This window comes from Trematomus bernacchii, unplaced genomic scaffold, assembly GCF_902827165.1.
Source record: "Trematomus bernacchii unplaced genomic scaffold, fTreBer1.1, whole genome shotgun sequence".
Classification (NCBI taxonomy): Eukaryota; Metazoa; Chordata; class Actinopteri; order Perciformes; family Nototheniidae; genus Trematomus; species Trematomus bernacchii.
The window spans coordinates 1,418,361-1,445,793 of NW_022987731.1; the positions used below are offsets into that span (position 1 = coordinate 1,418,361).

Below are 27,433 nucleotides of genomic sequence, written 5' to 3' on the forward strand. Positions count from 1 at the left end.
CTAGGTTACTTTCATTTGAAATGTAGTGTTAAACATCAGAATTCATCTTCTGTACATGACTAAGCTAATTTCATGACAGCTATATGTCCCTCCAGAGGGGCTCACAACAGAGCCGGCCAGCTAACCAATCAGAGCAGACTGGGCTCTGGTTTCAGACAGAGGGTGAAAAGAGGTGCTGCAGCACAGGCAGTATGAGAAAAATAAATAGCTTTTTGAACATTAAACCGGTAGAGACAGTAAATACTAATATGAAACCTGACAATGAGCAAATAGGGGCCAACTGCAGTCAGCATGTCGTTGTGTCCCTGAGACACTTCACCCCAAATTGCTCCTGTGGGGATTGTCCACAGTATTGAGTATGTAAGTCGCTTTGGATAAAAGCGTCTAACAAGTAACATGTCATGTAATGAAGCGATGTTGGTTTAAAAGGGAAAATTGTGACGCAACAGTAGCACTAGATGAATCATCTTTAGGAATCATGTTATAAATATATATCCAACTTGCATGACCAGTAGCTGTTCAGATACTGACATGCTTTTTTTAAATTGTTATTATATATTTTTAAACCACTAATTGATGGTACACAGTTCTATATTTATTTAAACCCATCTTTATTCCTCTTTCTCTCAGCATTTGGAGACGGAGCTGCCTCCAAACTCAAGGAGTTTCAGCTTTGCATCTATGCGTATTAAAAGTAAGTGAATCATGCAATACAAGTGATGTCAAATGTCTTGATTTAAATAAAGACAATTCCTGCTTGTCATTTATCCTTTATTTTGTTGATAACGCATCACGATATCAATGTGAATTTCTGCAGAAAGACACCACAGTAATGAAGAGGGAGGATTCACACGGCGGAGAGGGTTGATGTCTTTTTCATCAGTACGGGAGACATCGAGAAAGGGTAAACAATATACTGTCATAATTCCTTACAGTTCACTATTGTTACAATCTGCCAAAAACCATAGACATTCTCATACAATAAAATAAACATTAATTTGTTTCCCCATGAAAAACACCAACTGGCCAAAGATTAGAAGTTAAAACTTGTAGACATTGAATTCTTTTTTATTTCTAATCCTAGAGTCAGTCCAAGATGAGGCCTCAAAGCTCCACTGTACCGAGGACCAGGTGAACGAGACAGGTATGAAGGATAGCAGATCTGCAGAAGTGGGAATATGTCACACGTGTCCAAGTCACAAGCAAGTCTCCTAAAAATCTTAAAGAGGCCCTATTCTGCCTTTTGGGGTTTTCCCCTCTCCTGTAGTTTTTTCTATAGGTTTCTGTGCATGTAAATGGTCTGCAAAGGCTAACATCCCTGTGTTCCCTCCAGAGGGAGTTTCTCTCCCACACAACCCCCCTCACCTGATTACATGTAAAGTCAATGCAGAGACAGACGCAAATTCGCCTCAATCGCGCCGCGGCATTGCAACCCAGTCTCACGGGTCTCAATAGTCACGAAATAAATGTAATCTATTGATTCGTGTTCACCAACATGATTTTCCCCTTTTTTTCGTGTCACACAGAACGATTTTAAAAGCAATGTATTTCTATTGGTAGTATGTTTCGTGCCTGCACCACGTCTTTTTGTCCGGTCGTGTCTTGGAAGACCAGAAGCTGTGTGGTTCATAAAAACATGTTCTTACTCAATATCAAGCCACGATTATTGTTTTTATTTTAAATTGTATAATGTCTGACTTTTTTTGCCGTCCGCGAGGAAAAGAAATGGGGCTCAGAGCCTCAGAATACTGAGATCTGTATTTTTAAAATCTTTTTTTCCTTATAATTTGTTATTATTTGGTGCAGACACGAAACATACTACCAATAGAAATACATTGATTCTAAAATCGTTCTGTGTCAGAATACTGAAATCTGTATTTTTTTTTATCTTCTTTCCTTCTAATTTGTTATTATTTACATTGCTTTTAAAATCGTTCTGTGTGACCCGAAAAAAATGGGGAAATCGTGTTGGTGAACACGAATCAATAGATTAATTTCGTGACTATAACACGAAATGCCATGAGACTGGGTTGGGCATTCGCATCAACCGCTTCATGCACGCCGCACGATTGAGGCGATTGGAGGGGGCCGCTCAAGTTCAATTGTTTCAACTCGAGCGTCAAATTCGCGTGACGCGATCTCGCGGTAGCTAATCAGCAGTGAGGATCTCAGCCTGTCGTCACTGACGTTGAACCAGAAAACCAAAACATCAGCCGTTAGCTGTTAGCACTCAGAGCTCACAGCTCCTCATATCTGTTCAGAAACTAGACAAAAGTTAAACAAGTACAAACCACAGACTGCCTGTGTCATGGTGAATACAGTCGCTGGTTTATTTATGTCTGTATAGGCCGTTGTTGTGAGTGTGGGTGGAGCATATACAACGTTAGCTTAGCCTGGTCGGTCCAATCTCCATTCAGAAAACAAGCATTTTAAAAGATTTTTCGCCTGCCGTCTTGTCTGCAGACTTGTCAAAGCATTAATTCATGGTTTTTACTAACTGGTATCAGTATGTTGTTACTTCGGCATCATTTAGAAACGTGTATTACAATTAAATCACGGTAAAATATGTTCATTTTGTTGTAGTTGTAGCCCCCTGGCCAGCGCTTCTTGTTTGAATGATGCGAGTAAACACAGCTGACAGCCACGGTGAAACTCGAGCGTTTAGAGCGATGCGATAAGAGCGATTAGAGCGAAGCGAATCTTCGCATCGCGTCCAGTGTGAACGCACCTTAAGGGGCGGGACATCTCAAATGCAGCTTTTCCACAACAACAACAAAATGCCGCAAATTCTGTTCAGCAACACACACAACTACGAACCAGGATGGATGCCAGTAAATGTAAGCAGCAGTGGACCGCTGAAGAGACAAATTACCTCCTCGGGCTTTGGTCAACGCAAGAGGTATAGAGGAAGTTGGACGGCACAACGCGGTCTAAAGCTATTTTCCAGCAGCTGCATCGGGAGTTGGCCAAAGCTGGATACCACCGGACTCTGGAGCAAATAAGCAACAAGCTAAAAAAACTCAAGAAAGACTACCGGGATCATTGTTGTTGTTGTCGATATGAGGGATGACGCAAACGATGACGCAATGACGCAGCTCCACTCGAGCTCCACTCGGGCTCTGAGCGGTGGAAATACAAGTGGTGCTACAGAGGAGAACCGGTTTAGCACCAGAAAAGCAAAATAATGGTTCTTGAACCGGATCCGGTTTGGTGGAAAAGGGGCATAAGTGGTTGACCAATCACAACAGAGCCGGCCAGCTAACCAATCAGAGCAGACTGAGCTGGTTTCAGACAGAGGGTGAAAAGAGGTGCTACAGCACAGGCAGTATGAGAAAAATAAAGAGCTTTTTGAACATTAAAGCATGGAGACATGTCACAGTAGAGACGCAAAACACAATATGAACCTGAAAATAAGCAAAATAGGGCCCGATTTAAAAAACATGAAGTAAATGCTTACTCTGTTTTCCTACACTGGTACTTTACTTTTACTTAAGTACAAGATCTGAGTACTTGTTCCAGTTGAAAGTAGGCTACTAGAATCATAAACAGTCTTTTCCAGGAGTCTCGACCTGTTTAACAGTCTTGTAAAAGTGGATGAAAAGTAATTAAAGTAAGCATGAGTCAGCTCCTGACGATGAACAGGTTCTCATTAAGGTTAAAGCTATTCTGAACTGAACTGACTCAACCAGTTTGAGTCACTGTGCATCCAGCACAGTGACTCAAACTGGTTCAGGGTTACAGCTGGTTACAACAGATTCTGTTGAAGTTGACCTGTTGAGCCTCCATGGCGTATTTTTGTTGTTTTATCTTGATATGTGACTTACTTGATTTCGTTAAAGCCTATTGAAGAAGATCTTCCCTTACAGAGAAAAGAGGTTGAAGAAATATAATCAGAGATGGAATGTAAGTACATTCACTAATTTTGAGGTACTTTACTTGGGTAATTTCATGCCACATTCTATTTCTACTACACTACATTTCAGAGGGAAATAATACATTTTAAATTCCATTTTCATTATCTGACTGCTTAAATTACTTGATTTGTCCATTCAAATTCATGTTTTACCTAAAGTATAAACTAAACAAGGCAAGGCGAGGCAAGGCAAGGCAAGTTTATTTATAGAGCACCTTTCAAAACAAGGCAATTCAAAGTGCTTTACAAAAAAAAAAGACATTAAGAGCATTAAAAAAATAGTGCAGTGGAAACACATTATAAAATGGCATTTGGCATAATACAATAAACATAAAAAATACATGAATAAAAGTTACAGTGCAGTGTGAGATATGAATAGTTCAATTAAAAGAAGCGGCAAAAAGAAAAGTCTTCAGCCTGGATTTAAAAGCAGTAAGAGTTGCAGTGGACCGGCAGGTTTCTGGTAGTTTGTTCCAGATATTTGGAGCATAATAACTGAACTTCTCCATGTTTAGTTCTGACTCTGGGGACAGAAAGCTGACCAGTCCCAGAAGACCTGAGAGTTCTGGATGGTTCATAATTTAGCAGGAGATCAGACATTTATTTTGGCCACTAGACCATTCAATGCTTTATAAACCAGCAGCAGTATTTTGAAATCAATTCTTTGACACACAGGAAGCCAGTGTAAAGACCTTAGAACTGGAGCAATGTGATCCACTTTCTTAGTGTTAGTGAGGACTCGAGCAGCAGCGTTCTGAATCAGCTGCAGCTTTATAATTGATTTTTTTAGTGAGACCTGTAAAGACACCATTACAGTAGTCGAGTCTACTGAAGATAAAAGCATGGACACGTTTTTCCAAATCCTGCTTTGACAATAGTCCTTTAAAGGTGGGGTCGGTAAGTTTGAGAAACCGGCTCGAGATACACTTTTTGTTATATTCCATGGAATGCTCTTAACATCCCGATAGCAATGAATATCTTAAGTGCTTTGACAAAAAATCCATAAAAAAATGTCATCTGTGGAAGCCGTAGCACTGTAAAAAGCAAGACCAATCATTTTAGCCGGCCCGGCTAAAATAACTGGATGGCCTACCTGCCTGTCAGCCTTCCATCTGTGCACAAACTTATCTCGTGCCCTCATTGGTCATGTGCGCGTTCGTGTGTGTTGGAGGAGGGGCTCTATAAGGAAGTGGCAGATTTTCTCCGGTTGTGTATTTTCACATTCTAGCGATCTCGAGCCGGTTTCTCAAACTTACCTACCCCACCTTTAATCCTAAATATATTCTTAAGGCGATAGTATGCTGACCTAGTAATTGTTTTAATGTGACTGTTGAAAATCAGGTCAGAGTCCATGACTACACATAGATTTCTGGCTTTATCTGTGGTTTTGAGCATGACTGACTTTTATACGTTCTTCCTTGGCTCCAAAAACAATTACCTCAGTTTTATCTTTATTTAATTGGAGAAAGCACCTGTCTGGGCCTTCTGTGTGTGTGTGTGTGTGTGTGTGTGTGTGTGTGTGTGTGTGTGTGTGTGTGTGTGTGTGTGTGTGTGTGTGTGTGTGTGTGTGTGTGTGTGTGTGTGTGTGTGTGTGTGTGTGTGTGTGTGTGTGTGTGTGTGTGTGTGTGTGTGTGTGTGTGTGTGTGTGGTGTGTGTGTGTGTGTGTGTGTGTGTGTGTGTGTGTGTGTGTGTGTGTGTGTGTGTGTGTGTGTGTGTGTGTGTGTGTGTGTGATGTGTGTGTGTGTGTGTGTGTGCGTGTGCGTGTGTGCGTGGCGTGCGTGCGTGAGTGCGTGCGTGCGTGCGTGCGTGCGTGCGTGCGTGCGTGCGTGCGTGCGTGCGTGCGTGCGTGCGTGCGTGCGTGCGTGCGTGCGTGCGTGCGTGCGTGCGTGCGTGCGTGTGCGTGCGTGTGTGAGACTTTTGTGTTTCTGCCCCTGCCATGTTGATAAATTCAAGCACCGACACCTGTCTGCTCTCACATTCCCGCATTATGTCATACTCTATCCTAGCTGCAAAATTTGGGGCGAGACACAATAAATAAAGCTTCGCCAGTTTGGGTCCTTATCACAACTGATCAAGATGCTCTGCTCAGAGGGCCTTGCAATGATTTTGGAAGAGAGAGAACCATTTGATGATGATGTAGAGGAAGAGGAAGAGGTTTCAGAATGTGAGGATCACATTTCTGAGAATTCTGAGTCTGACAGTGACTTTGAAGAAGAGGATGAGATTGAGCATCAGCTTACAAAAAAAAGACGAGCCACAGGACCAGCCGATCAGCGGGCAAAAAAACAAGTAGTACTTTAATTCATTAATGTGATCTTGTAAATGGGCAAATATTAACCTTATATGCTGTTTATATTGCTTGTAATTGGCATGAAGTAAACATCTAAAATAGTTTGATTGTGTTGAATTGAAGCCCAAAAAGACAGCGGGTCCACCAGACCCACGAACCCTGCACTGTAAAAAAAAAACTCGTAAAAAAACGGTCAAAGTACTGGCAGCAGCGGCTGCCAAACAAAAACCCTTAAATTAAAGTAAAATACTTTAACTGAAATAAAGTGAATAAGCCATTCATTTACGGGAATTGTCCTTAAAGATTTTACAGGAAAACACTGTAATTTTACAGATTTATCCTCTCTTTTTACAGTCAATAACCTTTAATAAAAGTACAGCACTAAAACTTCTACGGGCAAAAAACCTGTAAAAAAACGGTCAAATGACTGGCAGCAGCGGCTGCCAAACAAAAACCATAAAATTAAAGTAAAAATACTTTAACTGAAATAAAGTGCAAAAGCAATTAGTATACAGAAAATGTCCTTAAAGATTTTAGAGGAAACTTTCCTCTCTTTTCAAAATCCATTGTCTTAAAATGTTACATTCAAATACCTTAAATAAAGTTCTGATGAGAAAAACAGTTTTTTACATTTTTTTTTTTATTAGATTTGTATGATCAAACACTAAAATAAATACAGAACCTAAAGTTCTACAGGTAGAATACTGTTATTTTACAGCTTTTTTCTAACATTTTCCAATCAAACAGGTTCAATAAAATCACAAAATGTTCTGTAGGAAACAATTACTCTGAAAACTTAAAATATAAAAATATTTGTAGAATTATAGTACAACTAATGAATACAGCATTTCATATTTAAACATCATACTTATAAACAGTAGAAACAAAAAGTAAGTTGAATTTTTTAAGAGTACTTTGAAACATTCTCAACTGAAAATAACAGAAATTACAAAATGGCAACATATGTTCACATTGTCAATTTGAAGGAGCAGTGTGCAGGATTTAGTATGTCTAACAATGGGGATGTAGGTTCCAACCAATGGATAACTTGTTCACTCACCCTCCTATCCCAAGTTTGTAGAATGTATATTGGCTGCAAAAAACTTGAGGCCCAATCATGTTTCCTCTGTCCATTCTGCGCTACTGTAGACGTGGCAGTGCAACCTAGAGGACAAAAAGATCAGAATCAGAAACAGGTTTATTGCCAGGTAGGTTCACACGTATGAGGAATTTGACTAGGTGTCGTGGTGCATACATATAAATTAAAAAATTAAATTAAAAAAAGTACACAGATAGCGAACTATATTAAGAACACTGTAATAAAAATATAGTAAGATAGCAATAAAATAAAGCAGTAATATACATCGAAATAGAATGCAATAAATTATAGAATATAAAATATGTGCAGTAAGCAATATTTAAACATTGCATTATTTACCATCCTGTGATCTCCATTATGTAATGCATAGAGTCTGCGTTGTGGATGAGGTAAAGTGTCAGTGGGGGGCCTTGTTGAGGTGGCGGGAGGTTTTGGTCCTGATGGAGAGAGGTTTTGGTCCTGATGGAGAGGTTCTGGTCCTGATGGAGAGGTTTTGGTCCTGATGGAGAGAGGTTTTGGTCCTGATGGAGAGAGGTTATGGAGAGAGGTTTTGGTCCTGATGGAGAGAGGTTTTGGTCCTGATGGAGAGAGGTTTTGGTCCTGATGGAGAGAGGTTTTGGTCCTGATGGAGAGAGGTTTTGGTCCTGATGGAGAGAGGTTTTGGTCCTGATGGAGAGAGGTTCTGGTCCTGATGGAGAGAGGTTTTGGTCCTGATGGAGAGAGGTTTTGGTCCTGATGGAGCGCAGCCTCCTGCCAGAGGGGAGGGGGGTGAACAGTTTGTGTCCAGGGTGGGAGGGGTCGGCCACTATCTTTCCTGCCCGCCTCAGGGTCCTGGAGGCATGCAGGTCGTGGAGGGATGGCAGATTGCAGCCGATCACCTTCTCTGCAGAGCGGATGACACGCTGCAGCCTGCCCTTATCCTTGGCTGTAGCTGCAGCGTACCAGATGGTGATGGAGGAGGTGAGGATGGACTCCATGATGGAGGTGTAGAAGTTCACCATCATCGTCTTTGGCAGGTTGAATTTCTTCAGCTGCCTCAGGAAGAACATCCTCTGCTGGGCTTTTTTGATGAGGGAGCTGCTGTTCTGCTCCCATTTGAGGTCCTGGTCGATGATGGTGCCCAGGACGCGGAAAGACTCCACAGCAGTGACTGGGGAGTCACACAGAGTGATGGTGAGCCACACAGAGTGATGGGGGCGGGCGGGGCTGCGTTCTTCCTAAAGTCCACAACCATCTCCACTGTCTTGAGAGCGTTGAGCTCCAGGTGGTTGTCCCTACACCAGGTCACCAGATGGTCCATCTCCCACCTGTAGGCAGACTCGTCCCCACCAGAGATGAGTCCGATGAGCATGGTGTCGTCTGAACTTCAGGAGCTTGACAGACTGGTGACTGGAGGTGCAGCTGTTGGTGTACAGGGAGAAGAGCAGAGGGGAAAGAACGCAGCCTTGAGGGGAACCGGTGCTGATGGTCAGAGACGTGTTTCCCCAGCCTCACGTGCTGCTTCCTGACAGACAGACAGGAAGTCTGTGATCCACCTGCAGCTGGGAGAGCTTGTCCTGCAGCAGAGCTGGGATGATGGTGTTGAAGGCAGAGCTGAAGTCCACAAACAGGATCCTGGCGTAGGTTCCTGCTGTGTCCAGGTGCTGGAGGAGGAAGTGAAGTGATAACTATTAGTAAACCATAATGATGGATGTTATTATCAGCAGCTGCCAATAGATCCCCTAAATCTTGTATGATGATGAATTTTAGCAGTGATTTGGACCAAGCATGTATGATGTAGTAATACAACAAGTATTTTAGTTCACACAGTGTGACATTAGCTAGTCATGTTAGCTTGTAATATATAGAGCAGAGCTAACTAGCAAGTTAGCCGAACGTTAGCGGTTAGCTGTTTATGCTATGCTAGCTGTTGGCTACTGAACATTAACAAACTGGATTCCGCTGTAAGAAAGCTGTGAAACTTTACATTAAACTTGGCGACAACACTGTGACACCCCGCTGCATGTTTATGTGTAATTCTCCCGTGTTGGAGACGAGAGGGTGGAGCGGCAGCACTGCAATAAGCTGTAAGCTAACGTTAGCAGCCACCTTGTTAAACCAGGTTTGGGCGCAACATCTTGCAAGAAACAGCATCTCAGGGCTTCTTAACATTTAACAACCTATTAATGATGCAAACTCAGCTAACTAGAAGAAGAAACGTAACCTTAAATAAAAAATAAAACATTCACAAACTAAGGATTATCTAAATACATGTTTAACTCCATTACAGTTGCAGGACTCACCAGATCTCAAGTCTTCTGTTCTTTGTTGACGTCCCGATGCTCATATTTAACGTGTAGATGTAAAACGATCCCGATATTAATCCATTCATCCATAAACTCCTGCAGCTCCGAGCCGGAGCTGGAAAAGCGCCGGTGTGAAAGGGGCAGACAGCTGTAGCTCCGCAGGAGGAGACCCGCTCTAACTGACGTGAATGTTTCAAATGTGAACGACAGGCGCGGGCAGTTCTCATTGGCAGGTTTCTTCGATTACGTTTATATTAACCAATCAGGAGTGTTGTGGACTCATTCCAAACATGCCTGACTTGTCTGCCGTGTTATGGCTGAATTCCATTTCAAGTGCCGTAGCTCTGGCTGTCGGCCAGAATCCGAAAACCATGCACATTATACTGCATGTAAGACTAAGGCTTATTACTGTATATTGACCAATGGGAAAAAAACACAGCAACAGAACACATAAATAAAACAAGGATAACTGTGACTTATTGTTGAGTAAATAACAGTGTGTGTTTTAAACCTGGGTCCTCCCTGCAGAGATTTCTCCACTTTCTAAGATTTTTATTTTTTTTAATGATATTGTCAACTGTAGATGTTTACAATATAGTAAGTTAGGAATTTAATGAAAACATATTTATTTACTTTTGTTTCAACATTGAATATTTTGTGTTTGTGGTGGATTCAATCGAATATTGAGAAAATGATTTATGTAAAAATGTTTTACTTTACATTTTACGTTTTTTTTGTTTGACGCTTTTTTTTACAGTTTTATGTTTACCTTAAAATTACAAAGAAATATCTTAAAGTCTTATAATAGTAATACACTTTTATATTACGAGTTACATATTTAATTACAGATAATACTTTTTATTTTACGTACATCTGCATGTATTTTCTGAAAGTGCAAAAATACTGTAAATATTATATAGTAAATTTACTGTAAAAAAAAATGAAATAATCGTTATTTGTTGTTATTGTCAAAATACTTAAAATAATGTTTTGGGTTGTTAATTTATAGTTAATATCTGTCATTTTACAGGATTTTGCAAGTTATTTAAAAAAACATGATAATTACTATAAAAATTTACAGTTATTTCCTGTAAAATTACGATCTTTTTTTACAGTGTGGCTGAGTAACAAAAATATGAACACCACACAAGGGTTAATTTGTTCAATGCACTAACTCAGTGTTTGAATTGGAGCATAGTCTCCTGGTGAAATGGTTATGTAAATGTGTGTCATCTGCATAGCTATGGTAACTGATTTTGTTGTTTTTCATTATCTGAGCCAGTGGTAGCATGTAGATGTTAAAGAGAAGAGGCCCCAGGATGGAGCCTTGAGGGACCCCACATGTCATGTTTGTCAACTCTGATGTGTAGTTACCTATAGAAACAACATTTTTCCTGACCTTTAATTAGGATTCAAACCAATTTAGAACTGTTACCGAAAGTCCGACCCAGTTTTCCCGTCGGTCTAGTAATATGTTGTGGTCAACAGTGTTAAATGCAACGCTAAGGTCTAATAAAACTAACACTGTAGTTCATCCACAACAATAAGATTGTATGCCTCAAACCGAAAGCACTTCTTTTAACATTAAGAAACAAATATATACATAAATAAATGAATATATATAAACAAAATAAATGATTTTTGGAAATGATTATTTATGATAGCATATCTACTTGGTAAACTGATGGCTCAGTGGAATAGTGGGATGATCATAAGATCAGTGGAGCACTGGTTCAATCCCTGCAATCAGCATGTCGTTACTTTCAATACTTTTAATATTTTTTCCCCATAATAGTTTCACTTTAGTAATATTTTAAATGAAAGACTATTGATTATAACTGATTATATTTACAATGTGGAATTAATACTTTTACTTGAGTAAAGGAACTGTGTACTTCGTCCACCAATATAATATCCAACCGTTTAGGAAATACAATGAGCGGTTTTTCAAAGCTGACTTGAACGCACCACAGAAAGCACCGCTCGGCTTGTCCCAGCATACAGAGCAGTCACAGCCGGCGGGGAGCGACCAGGATGCGGTTTGTGTGCGGTAATGGACGCGATAAAGTGCCGCTGCTGTGGTAGAGAGTGTTCCGACAGAGCCAGCTGAGAGGTGGACGGGCTGTCTGTGGGGTGAAGCAGCCATGAGTGAAACGGTAACCAGGAGAAGGAAAGGTCAGGGACCGAAGAACCTCCAGAGCAGATGGAGTGAGTATGACACAGCCGAGGATCCACTATCACTCAGTGTGTCTGCGTAACGTTAGGGTGAAGCCAGTATGTGATATCCACATTTAAAACACTAAATAAGTTTAACACCAAGTATTGCGTCACTTTTAAACGTGTTGTTTAATGTTTACTGACTCGCGCGGGCCAATGTAGGCTACCTGTCAGAACGATGCTGACATGTCTCGAGCGGGTCTCGAGCGAGTTCTATCCATGTGTCAGGTTGAACCGCTCCATGTTAACAGACCAAGTTTGCTCTGCTGCTGAACTGACGGCCCCACTGCATGTTTTTGTAGTTGAAAGCCTAATATGGAACACTAAAGTGGAATAAAGTTCAGCGTGGTGAAATACAAACATGACGAATTGAATAATTGCTTGGTTTTGTAGCAATACAAGTGCAGTACTTCAAACATAACAACATGAAATCAATGTTTTTCTAAATGCAGTTTGGAAAGATTTGGCACAAGGCGGATATTGGAATTTAAAGTTATTTTTGAATCCCGTTCAGCTAAAAAAAGATTGTAGTATGTGCTACTGTGACAGTCCAAATCCCAGTGGTCGAAAGTAAAAGTACATTTACTCACATTTGAGGTACTTGTACTTGACCCGACTGTTTTCATTTTATACTACTTTATAATTCTTCTCTACTACATTTTGGAAGCCAATTTTGTAGTTATTATATTGTATTATTTATTTTACAGATGAATTTACTAGTTACTTTATACATTCAGATTTTGACACAAAATACTTACCACAAAAACGTTGCGAGTACATTTTCCTAATCGTAATTAAATATTTTAACTTAAGTACCATTCTCTATGCAGTAGCCTACCTTTACTTGAAATTGAGAATTTCTACAGTGTGGTATTAGTACTTTTACTGAAGTAAAGTATATGGATACTTTTTCCACCACTGCCAAAGCCAGATCTACACAAAATAAATCTTGATATCCTATTCCATCAGCTAAGCTATATATTATTATCTATAAATCCATTTATAATTAGTGGTTTAATAACTTAAAATATGTGTTTTGCTTCTTTGTCATTTTGGAACACTCAGAAACACCAAGCCGCCTTTCATATTGGAGGTGGAAGAGCTTTCACAGCAGAGCATGTGAGCCTCTTCATGGCAGGCTGAGCCAGGAATGTGCTGCTGTGCTGACACAGACAATGATCACTGTTGAAAGATTTAAAAGCCAAGAACTGCTATTTTTAGATATACGTGGACATATACATAAACATATACAATGACATTTGAAATCTGCAGGTTTTCAGAGTGAAAATGAACAGGATTGAAGCAGTTTTAGTTAGTCCTTGGTGACTGCGCCATCCCTTTTCTTTTAGAATTGAAAGCATGGTGTTGTAACATGTTCACAAGCCTCAGGGCATGCAAGGCTTTTTAAACAACTTGTATTTACACCCCCATCGCAGGTGAGCTGCAGTAGCACAGCTAGGCAGTAGCATGGAGTCTGAACAGAAACGAGTAAAAGAGTAAAACATGACTCTACAATCTAATAAAGTTGCATATGTTATTTGGAAGTTGACTGGACAGTTTCAGTGCAAATGTTGTGCAACTGCAAATGTTGTGCAACTGCAAATTGCTGGGTGGAGAAACACTGCCATTGCTATTGACACAGGTCAAACACCTGGTACTTGTACAGAGGATTCACATGGCAGACTTTAACTTCAGTAAAAGGTTATCAGGACCCAGGGAGCAGAGCCAGACTGAAAGTGAAACCTGGGAAATGTCTGTTTATTGTCTACTCCAGTTGTATGTCATCTTGGATGCATTAAGTTCAACATATTCTTCATGTACTGAACAGTATCTGCTCAGTCTGTTAACTAAAACACACAGATGAAGTAGATAATAAATGTGACAAAATGTCTGACAGCGAACCACACATTGAAGTGACAAACACACTAACACAGATGCAGTTTGTGATTCAGTTGTGATCAGAGCTCCAGTGTCTGTGTGGCGACCTTCCCTTTACTAACACAGTTCCACACTTTCAACAGGATCTAATATTGTCCATGATGAGGACACACCTTCAACCCATATTTACCCTGAACTGTGTGTGTCCGGATCAGGCTGATACTGACTCAAATATCTGCATCTTGTGTTTGTAAAAACGGGCCAATCTGTTTAACTCAATTCTCTGTTAGTATTGGAATGTTTCTTCTTTTTTCATTTTGTTGCTGCATTTAAAAGATTTACAATTGTTTTACCAAATATTTTATTCTTATATTAAGTATTTATTCTTATAATGCTAAGAAACAATTTGGTAAATGTATATCTTTCTCTTTATTTGTTACATTCTGTTCTACAAAGTAGGAATGCAATGTTTGCACACTTGCCCAAATGACTTTTAGATTTGACGAGCTTTGTGAAAATGGAGCTGCCCTCGTAACAAAATAAAGACCTCAATAAAGACTTCCAAAACCTTTCAAAAGTGTATTTAAAAATATCCAACAGCAAGGTGCGTTTTTTGCAAACATTGGGTCTTTAGCGAAAATGTCTAGTTCAAACAGATGAAGAGGAAATTAATTAATTTCAGACGGGAAGACTTAAAAGAATAGTCCAATAGATTGTGGGAAATACCCAAATTTGCTTTCTCAGAAGACCAGTCATTTCCCCCAAGTCTTGTTGTCACCATGAGGTTGCCTGGTGCCAAGAAACAGTCCAGGACACGCCCCCCTCTAAAGCCAATTTTTAATTTGTTTGTTTATATTTAACAAATTAGATATATTGTTTTATTTAGTGAGCTTTAGAGGTGTTGGTAGGTGTATTTTGTTACCTTTGGACAGAGACACACTCCATTTGCAGTGTTTATGCTAAGCTAACAGCTAGTGGACTGTTCCATTCTGGCGGGGGAGATGTGTTGCACGTCTTCCTCCTCCATCTCTCCGTACACGCTCATGGAAATCCTATAAGATCCTATAACTTAATACTTACGTACTTTATTTAATATGAAAGTACAATTGACACAGTATAATTTTTCCACGATACGACAATCGTTGGCTATGGGCTAAAATGAATAGAAGAATACAGGTCTGTCGATATGTTTAAAAAAATTCAAAGTTTACAAAGTTGAGATAAAAAGTTCTTCAAATAGTTTATTAAATATATAATATACATTATATAGCATATATAATAATAATAATAAAGATAATTATATAAAAACATATTATATGTTATTCAAATACACTGATGCGCAACATGAATTGCACTTTTCGAGTATTTAAACGCTTTTTTTCTAATGCTGAATATTTAAAATCTGAAAAACAAGCTTGACAGAATTTGTCTTTTACGAAGCAGTTTTTTCCCACAGCTCCTGAATGCAGCAGTATGAACATTCTTTCCTCAGAGTCTCAAGTAAACAAATGATTCAGCACTGTAATAATAGTAATAATGTAGTATCAGTATCCACAGAGGATTATTAGGGAAGACCTGCGTTGTTGATGAGGGTTGCTGTAGTACATATACATAATACATATATTTATACATGTAATAAACCAAATTGATAGGACATTTTCTTTTACGGAGCATAGTAGTAGAAAGTGAAGTTACTGTAGTGTTGCACTGTAAAGTCACTAGTGCTGCCCTCGACTAAAGATTTGTTAGTCGACCAATAGTTGTCAATTCAGGCAAAAATATTGTTAGTCGACTAATCGTTGCACGTTTATGATAAATGATGATGATGAATATTATTTATAAAAGTTTTCTCACAAAATGGTTTCAGTTTCAAGAGCTGAGAAGAAAGTTATTATAATATAATAATATGTTACGTTGTTCTACATATATAATATCAAATAAAGCTGTAATAATGAACCTATGAAATATTAATAAAATCTTACACGTGGAAAAATGCCTGAGAGTCACAACGGGAGAGAAACTCTCTGGAGGGAACACAGGGATTTCAGCCTTTGCAGACCATTTACATGCACGAAAACCTTTAGAACACACTACAGGAGAGGGAAAACCACAACAAGCAAAAAAGGGCCTCTTTTATTAAAGTGAAGAAAAACATACACCTATTAATACTCTTGTTAAGAAGGGTTTTCCATGGCACCTATATGTCACTAGTACAAATCAGATAATAAAATCCAACTTTAGGTACTAGGAAAATCATAAATATCATGTCAAATCAAATCAAGTTTTATTTATATAGCACATTTAAAAGCAATTTTTGGTCGAGCCAAAGTGCTGTACATGTAATAAAAACACTTTACTACAATCACAATAAAAGACAATAATTTACAACAGAAATATAAAAAGCAAAAACACAGGGAAATGTCAGGTGTCATACTCCGCTCTGACTAGAAGGCCAGAGAGAAGAAGTGTGTTTTAAGAGTAGATTTAAAAACCCCTAGGGTCTGGGCCGACCTCACATGGAGGGGCAGAGTGTTCCAGAGCCTAGGGCCAGCTGCTGCGAAGGCTCGGTGCCCTCGGGTTTTTAGCCTGGTCTTGGGCACTACCAGCAGCAGCTGGTCAGCAGACCTTAAAGCTCTGGCTGGGGTGTAGCGATGGAGGAGTTCGGCTATATAGGCCGGAGCCAGCCCATTTAGTGCTTTAAAAACAAATAAAAGGATTTTTAAATCAATTCTGAACCGAACTGGAAGCCAGTGTAGTGAGGCCAGAATTGGAGTGATGTGGTCACGCTTTTTGTGGCCAGTCAGAAGATGTGCAGCTGCGTTTTGGACTAGCTGCAGACGTCTAATTGAGGCCTGGTCCATACCCACATACAGAGCGTTACAATAGTCCAGTCTCGAGGTAACAAAGGCATTAATAACCCTTTCTAGGTCTTTAAAAGATAAATACGACTTGGTTTTGGCCAATAGTCTTATTTTAAAAAAGCAGGATTTGACTACGCTGCTGACCTGCTTGTCGAATTTAGAGGCTGGAGGTTGCGGTCCAAAAAAGATGACCTCAGTCTTACTCTCGTTGAGGGTGAGGACGTTTTTGCTCAGCCAGGATTTTATCTCTATCAAGCAGTCCATCAACTGCTGTAGTGAGTGTTTGACATTTGCTTTGAGAGGCAGATAGATCTGTACATCGTCAGCGTAGCAGTGGAAGGGAATATTGTGTTTAGGGAGAATTGAACCTAGGGGCAGTATGTACAGTAAAAAGAGGATGGGGCCCAGGATAGAGCCTTGGGGAACCCCACAGGTAAGAGGGGCTTTAGCAGATAAATAAACTCTTATTTTAACGTAGGAAGTTGTTCAATGTTATGTTGCACCTTATACATCTTGTTCATTGATTCTCTTCATTTGTGATGGAAAACAAACTCACATTACAGAGAGGAGGAGTGCTGGATTTATCAGCTGTCTCTTCCTAAACCCTACATGTGTGTTACACCCCTCTTTGGTTGAAAGTACAAGTTGAAACCAAGAGAACATTACATTATTATTTTGTTAAGTGATGCATGTACAGTATTTAGAAAGCATGGTTTTTAAATGTCAGAGGTAGTCTGTGGAAGATCTGTTAAGTTACGTGATAAAATGTGTTATTCTTTATATCCTGGGTGAGCAGCCCAAAGGTAATATCATCATTGATGTTTCTGAGAAACAATAGGTGCAGCAGTTGGGGTAACAGTATTTCCATTCTCAATCATTCTATTTTCTTTTGACTGTGAGTATATTTTCTTTAAACATGTTGCATTGGATAGTCAAATAAAGGGTTCATTATAGTATTTGCTATTTTACGTCTCATAAGTCTTAACGACTTGAAGAGGAGAGCACCTGTTCGAGTCTGATGACCAATATAAACATCGGAAATTCTTATTAGTGCAGCAAAATCCACTACTCCATGTTTGATCAAGATGCTGGCTGCATCATTTGAACTCAGGTTGCTTTACTCCAACCTGAGCAGAAATAAAAACATTAATATTACGAGGCTTGGCCTTTAAACGCTCAGAGGAAGTGAATGATGTTCTAATGTTATTATTGAGCAGCTTCTGCTTCTCTTTCTGCAGCTGCCATCCCGTCAGGTGAAGATGACGCTGGACGACCGGGGGCCCTCAAGAGGTTAAGTGCCATGTGGTCGTCCTTCCGCAGACACAAAAGAGAGGGTGAGTGTTACATTACAAAAGAATCCCCTGTACTTCTTCTTCACTGTTACCTTAGTGCCAAGTCAGAACAGAAACTGGAGTGTCTAGCATATACTGAAGAGACAGTAGCTGTGATCAGAGAACTGCTGGGGCATTTTTAATTGAGCTCCTCAATTCCCTTTATCGTGCCACAAGCTGTTTGATTTTGATGGTTAACCGTAGTCATTCGCACCACAGTACAGAGTAGGAAGCATGGAGGCAGACGCACTAACAACAGGATGATACCTGTCAGGAAACTGTCAGTGTTCCTGCGCTCACTGTGTTATTCTCTGTGTGCATATTGGGTGTCACTGTGGGAATATCCTAGGATCAGGTATATAGGTCAGAAAATCTGAATTGTTGTCACACCGGAAGGGCAATGGTTTTTGGAGTCGCTTACAGTTTGTTTTTGTTGTCAGTGAATAACTAAATGGAAAGAATGCACCTGTGCTACAAACAAAGGAGGTTTCTTCAGATTGTATTACCAACGAGCGAGGCGCACCCCCACTCCCAAGTTATTATTCTCAGTATCAAACTTATATTAAATTAGACTTAACTCCACTTACTGTTGATGCCAGACTTATGAAATAGATCCGCCCACAGAAAAGTGATCCCAGCTGTGTTACTATAGAAAATGCATTTGCAGAACTTACCCACAGTGTGGTCCTGCAGACTCTGTTTCACATCCCCAAAGTCAGCTGTCAGGTGGAGGCCGGTGTGCCAAACGCTCAGCTCTCCCTGCAGGAATAAAGGCGATAACAACACGTAAAACACTTTGTAAAATAGCTTCTGGTTTTACATTTTCGCTGACCCACTATGATCCACAAATACAGTGGTAGATAAGAGTACACAGAGAAACTGTCAACTGCTGGAGTCTCTATCATCCAGAGGTAGTGTTAGTTAAGTAAGGGTTAATGTGCAGCACGGCGGACATTAATGAAAAAACAACACAGACAGGGTGAGCATGATCCTACATACTAAATAAACCAACGTCTTGCCTCAGAAAATTGGTTTAAAATGACTTAATTTATAAAGAATGATTGTGAAAAGAATAGTGCGATCCACTGCGTATCAACGAATGTGAATGTGGCGACAGCAACGTAACTTAAAATGACGGCAGCACGGATCAAGGTTTTCTGTTTTTCTTTTCCATGAACCAGTCTTTAAACACTGCCACTGGTCGGACTTCTTTCTGTGGATTCATATGACGGCAGAATCAAGTATTCAACTAAGCCGTCTAATAATAAAAACTAATAAACATTCTACTCTAGATATTTTGAAACTCTCAGACATGAACTATTTTATTTAGTTTTGCAGCTACTTCTCTAGCACAAACACACACTACATGTTCTATGAGTCTAGGCGCAGCGAAGCCTATACGATATAGAACTATCCACAGCATCACACATGTAAACAAACCAACGTGCTGTTGGCCGGCCAGGCAGGTTCTTACTGTGCATACTTTGAGGCAGACTCAGAGACAAGCTGTCTATATACAAATCTTCTCAATCAAATGAACGTGTTTTTTAGACTGGACACAGCTATATATCATCCTAAATAAAAACATAAATATACAACGTAACCTTCAAATGTTAACATCTGTATGACAATATTGAATGTGTATCTTAGTTTACTAGGACATTTTTGTACGGAACTTTTTGTAAACAGCGTGTTTCATGACGGATACAAACAGCCAGAGGTGGAGGAAGATATGTTACTTGAGTAAGAATAGCAATACCACAGTGTTCAAAAGTCCTGCATTCAAAGTCTCTCAAGTAAAAGTATCACCATCGAAATATATTTATAGCTCGTCAAGTAAAAGTAATCACTATGCAGTTTTGCTAATTTCAGAGTCATCTTTTTTAAACTATTGTATTTGAGTTATTGATGGATTCATGTTTTCACCACTTTAATGTTGCATCTGGTGAAGCTCATTTGAATGACTTGATTTACTACTGGGTAGCTTAACCTATAATAATACATCATCATTTATTAGTTTAATTCCATCTTGTGTTGATATTTTCATATGCAAAGTAGCTGCTGAAAAATAAAAGTAGAGGAGTAAAAGTTACTTTGCAAGTACAAGTACCAACATTGTACTCAAGTTCAGTACTTGTGTAAATGTACTTAGTTACATTCCACCACTGCTATAAATATAGAGTCTTAATGATAGCAGAAACGATCAGAACAGGAAGTAGGCTGTGGAGAAGCTTTACTCGGAGACCAATCACAGCACAATTTCCTCTCCTCTCTTCGAGTAGGTGACATCTGGAAATATATTTCCCATAGAGACGTTTTGTATTGACTGACTCAATATGCTCCTGCACTAATTGTGTTTGCCTTGATGTAATATACAGCTGTTCTTCATAATAAGATTGTACTTGCAGGCTTGGGGAATAACTCACTACATGAAATGGGATTACGTAATCAGACAAAAAAACGTAACTGAATATGCTTAATGAAAGGCAGGTTGAATAAAATCTCTCAGCAGAGGGCACATTTTTCAAACTAATGTCTTAGTTTCTTCTTTCCTAAGGTTACATTATTCAGACATTGAGGTAATCCAAAAGCAACGTAAAGTAATCGGGTTACATAACGTTATATATTGATACTCAGATTAGGTTACAGATGACTCTTTATGTTGTCTTATTAAAGACTGGGCTGTGTCTGAAGTTATTTCCTGTAGAACAGACACTCGGTGTTTAACAGTGACCAGAATTCAGATGACCTCAGAATGAATCTTTGCATCATCACTGACTGCATGAAGGCAATCTCTGCCTCTAATGAATGTGAAATTCATTTGTCTACACAAATGGGATAATTACCACAGAGCAAAACAAAATCAAATGTTGGTCAGTAAATATGGTTTTCCACAAATAAAATAAGGAGTTATTTTAGACACAGCAAGAAGTGTTGATATCCTCCGGGGTCTGCTATTGGCTGAGGGATCACACTGTAGATGTAACTGTAGAGATTATTTTACAACACTGTACATATCTTAATCAGCGTTCATTGATTAAGCATTGCCCTCCTAAACACCTACTTTTGGACAGTACAAAAACTTGTGTTAAAAGGATCGGACATGCTTAAAATTGTACATTTTTAGGCTTATCTCAAAATAACTTTAATCACCTATATACAAAGTATATATCAATGACATGATTATGTAGGGAAGCTGTTTGAGTCAGGAACGATACAGATTCCTCTTGCAGGGTATAATAACTCCCCGTCCCCACCAGTTGAGTTGGAAGTGAAAACCTTTATGCATCATGAGATTGCCTCTCTAATATTCCCTCGTAGGGTGCTCCAAAGTTTGCGACTGCAGTGGATAAAACCCATTTTATTTTGGCGGACTTTAGCAATTATTTTAAATCCTGCTGCTGAGGACCATAGTATGTCTGTGTGTATGTCATCTCAGGGTTCTGAAGAACAGAGTGGACACAGCTGAACAGGCTTTCATTCCAGCAAAACCTCCCATCACAAAACAAAGACGAGATAGGTCTACTTCAGGTGGAACAGCCTCCCTCTTGCAGACCCCTGTTCAGTTCCTCTGCCGGCCCCCTGCCTCCAACATGTTCTCTCCCTGGAAGCACCTTAACGTTGAGTGGCAGTTAAGCACAAGTTGTTTACAGCACGCATTGCAGATTAACTATCAACAAGGGAGTGGTTAAAACAGCAGCGTTAGCAAAAGTCAATGGTTGCTGCTGTATAGTTTTTGCCATATTATTCTTTTCCTCAGCTGAGTATTAGCTACCACACAACACTCAATTTGGAGGAACAGGTTTTTCAACTGGAGGCAAACCATGCCTTCTGACCATCATTAAACACCAGCCAACTGAGTATTTGTGCATGTCCTGTGAGTGTGGGGGGAGTGGCAGCAGCAGGCCTCACACACACACAAAGCTGCCAGCCTGAGAGAAAAACCCCGCTGCTGTGCTTTTATTTTAGACAAAAAGAGAGGAATGCAGCAGCGAACACGTGAACAGGCCGGCAGTGAAGGAGACTGCACAAAGCAGGAGAGACGTCTGGGCCTGGAGGCAAACATTTACTCTGTAAACAACTTTATTAACAGAAGGAGAGGTTCCATCTACAGAGAGGATACATATAATATCACTTTATCCAACATTCAGCATAGTGGATATATATAAATCAGCCTATGGCTCCTTAAAGGCTTTCAAAATATTACCTCATTATAGTATTAATTTCATTCTAACAACCACATGGTTATATTAAACTTCCTAAGCACTTTCTATGAGCATCCATACAGACTGGTTGACAGTTATGGCAGTTAGACGTTTGTAAAATCAAACAGTTTATGCTCTTTTTTTCATTTGAATTGTTTGCCTTAGTTATCATTTAGCTCAGGGGGCTGCAACCTTTTTGACCAAAAGAGCCATTTTGCCCCCTTTTCCACACGTTTTTTTTGTCTGGAGCCGCAAAACATATTTGATAGCTTGATAGCTTATGAAGTTGTATATATTGTTACATCATAGACACAAACTACAGTTTTTTTGCATTTATTATTTATTACATTATAGAAAACTGTTTACCTCTAATAATAAACAAAGAACTCTTATAAGGAGAATTAAAAAAAATACACAGGCCTACTTTAAAATAAATCAACACAGCACTTTGGGAGTCCTCTGCACATTTGAAGAAAATGAATATAATTAAAATGGGCCCACTTTGAAATAAATCAAACATATAGCTGCACCCTAAAGAGAGTTAGGTGATTGAATTATGACTGAAGGTCATCATCTGTCTTCCTCTTCCGTGTTTTCCCTCCAATACGTAAAGGCTGCAGCACCTTTGATAACTTCTCTCCACATATCAAACATACCGGTAAGCCAGCATCGTTTGCTGTGAAAGCAGATAACTCTAACCACGCAGAATTAAACCCTCTGTGTTCCTCCCATACTTTTCGTTTCTTTGATTTATCCATCGTTCGCTCATCGAGCCGGGGGTCAGGTTATTCGCCTGTAAGAAAAGGCGCTGGTGCGGGAACGTAGCAGGATGTGACGCATATTTTAGTTGACCTAATTAAAACCATTTTTTAAATGTTTTTGTCTCACAGTATCACCTCAAAATACAAGATACGAAACATTTTCAACCGTGCAACAAAATATAAATAGTCCTACAAATATTTTAATTGTATTTCCTTCTTATTTTTGTCTAAGCTCAAGGGAGCCAGAGCAGAGGGCTTAAAGAGCCGCATGTGGCTCGAGAGCCGCGGGTTGCCGACCCCTGATTTAGACCAACATGTTGGATGTTATGACTTAAGTTGGAGAGATCATTTAAAGGGATAGATAACACTGCTTTCATGGCTTTACAGAAATCAAATTCCAAAAATGAAGGACCATTTATTTTGATATTGAACAAGTGGAAGAGTAGTGTTTCTCCCCTTCATTGAAGATAAACTATAGTTCTTTATTGTCTTGTTTTTAGTTTTTTTTTGTTCATTTCCGTCAATCATAACCTTTCTAATCTCCATCTGGATCCCAGTGGTACCCTGCATGCTGAAGCACAATGTCTTTCTTCATTCTGTGCAGGATTCAAAGACTCCGAGCCTCCAGAGCTGCCGGGCCAGGTGGCTGAAAACTCGTCCCGGCAGCACCGCTACGTCAGTGGGCAGTACTTCTTCGAGTACCTGGTGGTGGTCAGCCTCAAGAAGACCAAAGACGGCAGCAGCTACGAACCTCAGATCACCTACCAGTTCCCCAAGGTCAGTCTGAGGGTGGAACACAGAGGCCTGATGAGTTTATGATGATACAAGTAAAGCATTTTCATTTCAATGTAATTATCATCTGATGAGTTAAGTATTTACTCAGTTCTCTCAAGTATGTAAGATGGTTGAAAATGAGATGGAAAATGTCCTTGTGTCCCCTGCAAAGGACATGGTTTAAAATATTGATTTTTAAAAGGTTCCAAATGAAAGGTAGGGTAGGTAAGTTTGAGAAACCGGCTCGAGATACACTTTTTGTTATATTCCATGGAATGCTCTTAACATCCCGATAGCAATGAATATCTTAAGTGCTTTGACAAAAAATCCATACAAAAAAGTCATCTGTGGAAGCCGTAGTACTGTAAAAAGCACGACCAATCATTTTAGCCGGCCCGGCTAAAGTAACTGGATGGCCTACCTGCCTGTCAGCCTTCCATCTGTGCACAAACTTATCTCGTGCCCTCATTGGTCATGTGCACGTTCGTGTGTGTTGGAGGAGGGGCTCTGTAAGGAAGTGGCAGATTTTCTCCGGTTGTGTATTTTCAAATTCTAGCGATCTCAAGCCGGTTTCTCAAACTTACCTACCCTACCTTTAACATACTATTCTTAAATGTAATATGATATAGTACAGAGTTTCATAAAATAAAAACAACATTTTCAGAAACAATATCTAATAAAAATCAATCACTTATCTCCGTAGACTTTATTTGAATGTGTGCTTTGCTTCTACTCATGCAAAATGTTGTCATTTTGACCTGTGGTTCATGATTGTTCAGCCCACATAGTTTTCACAGTGGTCAGCATCATAATTCATCTCACATAAATCATGCCGACAGGAGGTCTGTTACTATGGTATATTGTAGGCAGAGTGGAGATATTGAGTAGTTTGTATCTATGAAAACTATCAGTGCAACAAAGAAAGCATATTATGTGTTAAAGAACAGAGGTGTGGTTGTGTACTTTCAGAAAGATGGGATGGCTAAATACCAGAAGGAGGAGGAGGAGAAGACGCTGAAGGCCATCACTCTCTTCTGTTTCCCAGAGGGCATCAACTGGGCTCCTCTGACAGAATACCCCAGGTACAGCTCCCCCCCCCCCCCACGTTTTTTCACCGTGATCACATGTGTCCATGTTTCAGGTCATTGTTCATGGTTGCTCTCTGTGTGTTCCAGTGAGACGTTCTCCTTCGTTCTGACGGAGATTGATGGCAGCAGGAGGAATGGATACTGCAGGAGGTTACTGGTCAGTAAGCCAGTGAAGGTTTCTCTCCTGTGTTTCCATCTTCTGTTTCTCATTCTCCAGTGTTCACTAAATATCCTCTGCTTCCACTCACAGCCCGGAGGGAGAGGAGCCCGCCCCCCGGAGGCTTACTGCATCATCAGCACCCTGGCTTGTTTTGGCCTCTTCTCCAAGGTGCGTTCAAATGAACATTTATAAGCTGGGAAGTCTTTCAACTGTGCTTCTCTTTAGACATTCTGACTTTCCAAAATATATATAAAAGCTGTCATCTAAAAAACTACAGGAAACGTGGTGTATTGTACTCGTGGCCTAGCCTTTTCATTCTGAATAGTGTGTTTTCAGTGTTCTGCCCTTCATCAACAGTTGCATATAGTGACAGCTTCGGTACTTGTTATTAAGACTTTGGGATATGGCAACTTGCCAAACTACGTAGTGGAATCATCACCAACGTATTCATTTACAAGTTGAAGTAAAAATATAAACACCATAAGTCATAATGGAGACATGTGAAATGGAACAACCAGATAAGCTATATATATACAGTATATATGATATGAATACATACTGTACCTACTAAAATTGGAGAGAGTTCATTAATGAAACGTTACAAGCCAAAAACATTTTTAACCTTAAAGGTGGGGTAGGGTAATTCACTTCAGAAACACTTTTTGTTATATTCTATGGAATGCTCTTAACATCCCGATAGCAATGAATAAATTAAATGCTTTGACAATAAATACATAAAAAAATGTCATCTGTGGAAGCCGTAGTACTGTAAAAAGCACGACCAATCATTTTAGCCGGCCCGGCTAAAATAACTGGATGGCCTACCTGCCTGTCAGCCTTCCATCTGTGCACAAACTTATCTCGTGCCCTCATTGGTCATGTGCGCGTTCGTGTGTGTTGGAGGAGGGGCTCTGTAAGGAAGTCTGAAGGAAGAGGCAGATTTTTTCCGGTTGTGTACTTTCAAATTCTAGCGCACTCGAGCTGGTTTCTCCAAAATGACATACCTCACCTTTAACTACTAAATGGTCTAAAGCAGGGGTGGGGAACTTTTGGCCCCCAGGCCGTATACGGACCGCGAGACCATTTGGTACGGCCCTCGAGGTAATTTATAAACACACGCAAAAAAGAAAAGAATTAAAGAAATCTAGACCGCAAAATAATTAAACAAGCGAGTGCATGTTTTTCCTGGGTTAGGTCAGGTTCCTTGAACACAACACGAGCCTAACGTGTCATCACGTGGTATAACAGGGGTGTAGTTCTGACGGAGAGCACCAGAACGCCGCTCCGGGCCGGGACTTCACAAATTGCAGTACCCATAAGGAGCCGTACACATGCCGCAGTTTTTGCGTGGCTGTGTCTTCAGTTGAAAGCCCAGTGGCGATCTGTTCATCTGTCATACTGATCATACAGTCAATAACTTTGTTGTTATTAGCATCTGGTTAGCTAGCTCTGCTAACGAATATAATACCCCATTCACACCAACGGTGTTTCGGGGCCGGTTCGGTGCTGGTGCTTGAAAAGCACCGGGTTTTCCTGTTCACACCGCAGCCTCTAAGCTCCGGAATCCGGTTCGTTTCGAGCACCAAAAAGTTGTCCGTGTAGAAGCAAGAACCGCTTACGTCGGAGGGGGGCGAGATTAACCTGAGATAACAGTTAAGGCGAGTACGGCAAATAAAAGTTGTAACCAGCAGTAGTGCTGAGCAAAGTGAACGCAACCACACACTTGTAAAAAAAAAACACGCTTTATAAAGTCAGGCAACACTAACCAGGCTTCGTGTGATTCTGTTTATTTGTACCTTACTTTGACCATCCGTTCGCTGTTATTGATCATTGTGGAGAGCAGGCAGACGTTTTGTTTGTTATTATAGCAGCTATCGGATGGAATCAATACATGGGCTGCACAGGTTGTCATGTCCGACTATCACAAGTAGAATCATAATGAAAAATACGCCGGTAAAAAGTGCCTGTATAAAACGGCTTAGCAAGTAGTCAGTTTAGCTTCGGTTGCTATGCTAACATCACCCATGTTATACCAGAGAAACTTTCATAACAGCGTTGTGATGCCAAACAGCGTCAATTCAGACTGACACCAAACAGCGTCAATTCAGACTGACAAACATTCACTTAAGGGGAACTGGGGATATGTATCAGCTGCTTGTGTGACAGTCAGACAGTGAATACTTTAGAGCCGTGTGAGCTAACCCGGAGCTAACGGGAGAATACACTCGTGGAAGAGCAGCCGGCCAGCACTGCAGCGGTCGGTAAATGCCGCTGAAACACATTAATAAACAATGAACCACGGCACTCTGGAGAAAAGTATAAGGTTGGAGAAGTCGTTATATAATTTAATCTGGCTTCGTATGATTAAAAGCAACGCAGTCCCCGGCCCGTTGTTGTTGTGAGGTGAGCTCCGTTGGGGAGAAAATCAGCGACGTAAACTGTGACGTCATGACGCAGCAGCGGCAGCACCAGTCGGTCTCTGAGCGGTGTGAAAAGAGCCGGAGCTAAACCGAAGTACCGGTTCCGAACCTGAAAAGCTCTAGCACGGAGCTTGAACCGGAGTTGCGTTGG

At 40.2% G+C, this 27,433-nt stretch overlaps 1 protein-coding gene across 2 annotated transcripts in view; it reads left to right on the plus strand.

The window, feature by feature from the left end:
• LOC117494695 (DENN domain-containing protein 2D-like) overlaps nt 1-27,433 on the plus strand; it is a 47,272-nt gene that overhangs the window by 11,689 nt on the left and 8,150 nt on the right. The window contains exons 2-9 of one of the 2 annotated variants that reach the window (XM_034145635.1): nt 631-694; nt 818-904; nt 1,085-1,144; nt 17,782-17,877; nt 23,445-23,617; nt 24,584-24,696; nt 24,790-24,859; nt 24,953-25,030. In XM_034145635.1, coding sequence (XP_034001526.1) covers nt 631-694; nt 818-904; nt 1,085-1,144; nt 17,782-17,877; nt 23,445-23,617; nt 24,584-24,696; nt 24,790-24,859; nt 24,953-25,030 — 741 coding nt within the window. Of the gene's footprint in view, nt 1-630; nt 695-817; nt 905-1,084; nt 1,145-11,571; nt 11,796-17,781; nt 17,878-23,444; nt 23,618-24,583; nt 24,697-24,789; nt 24,860-24,952; nt 25,031-27,433 lie in introns of those variants that run through there. The other variant, XM_034145636.1, reaches the window with a different exon arrangement.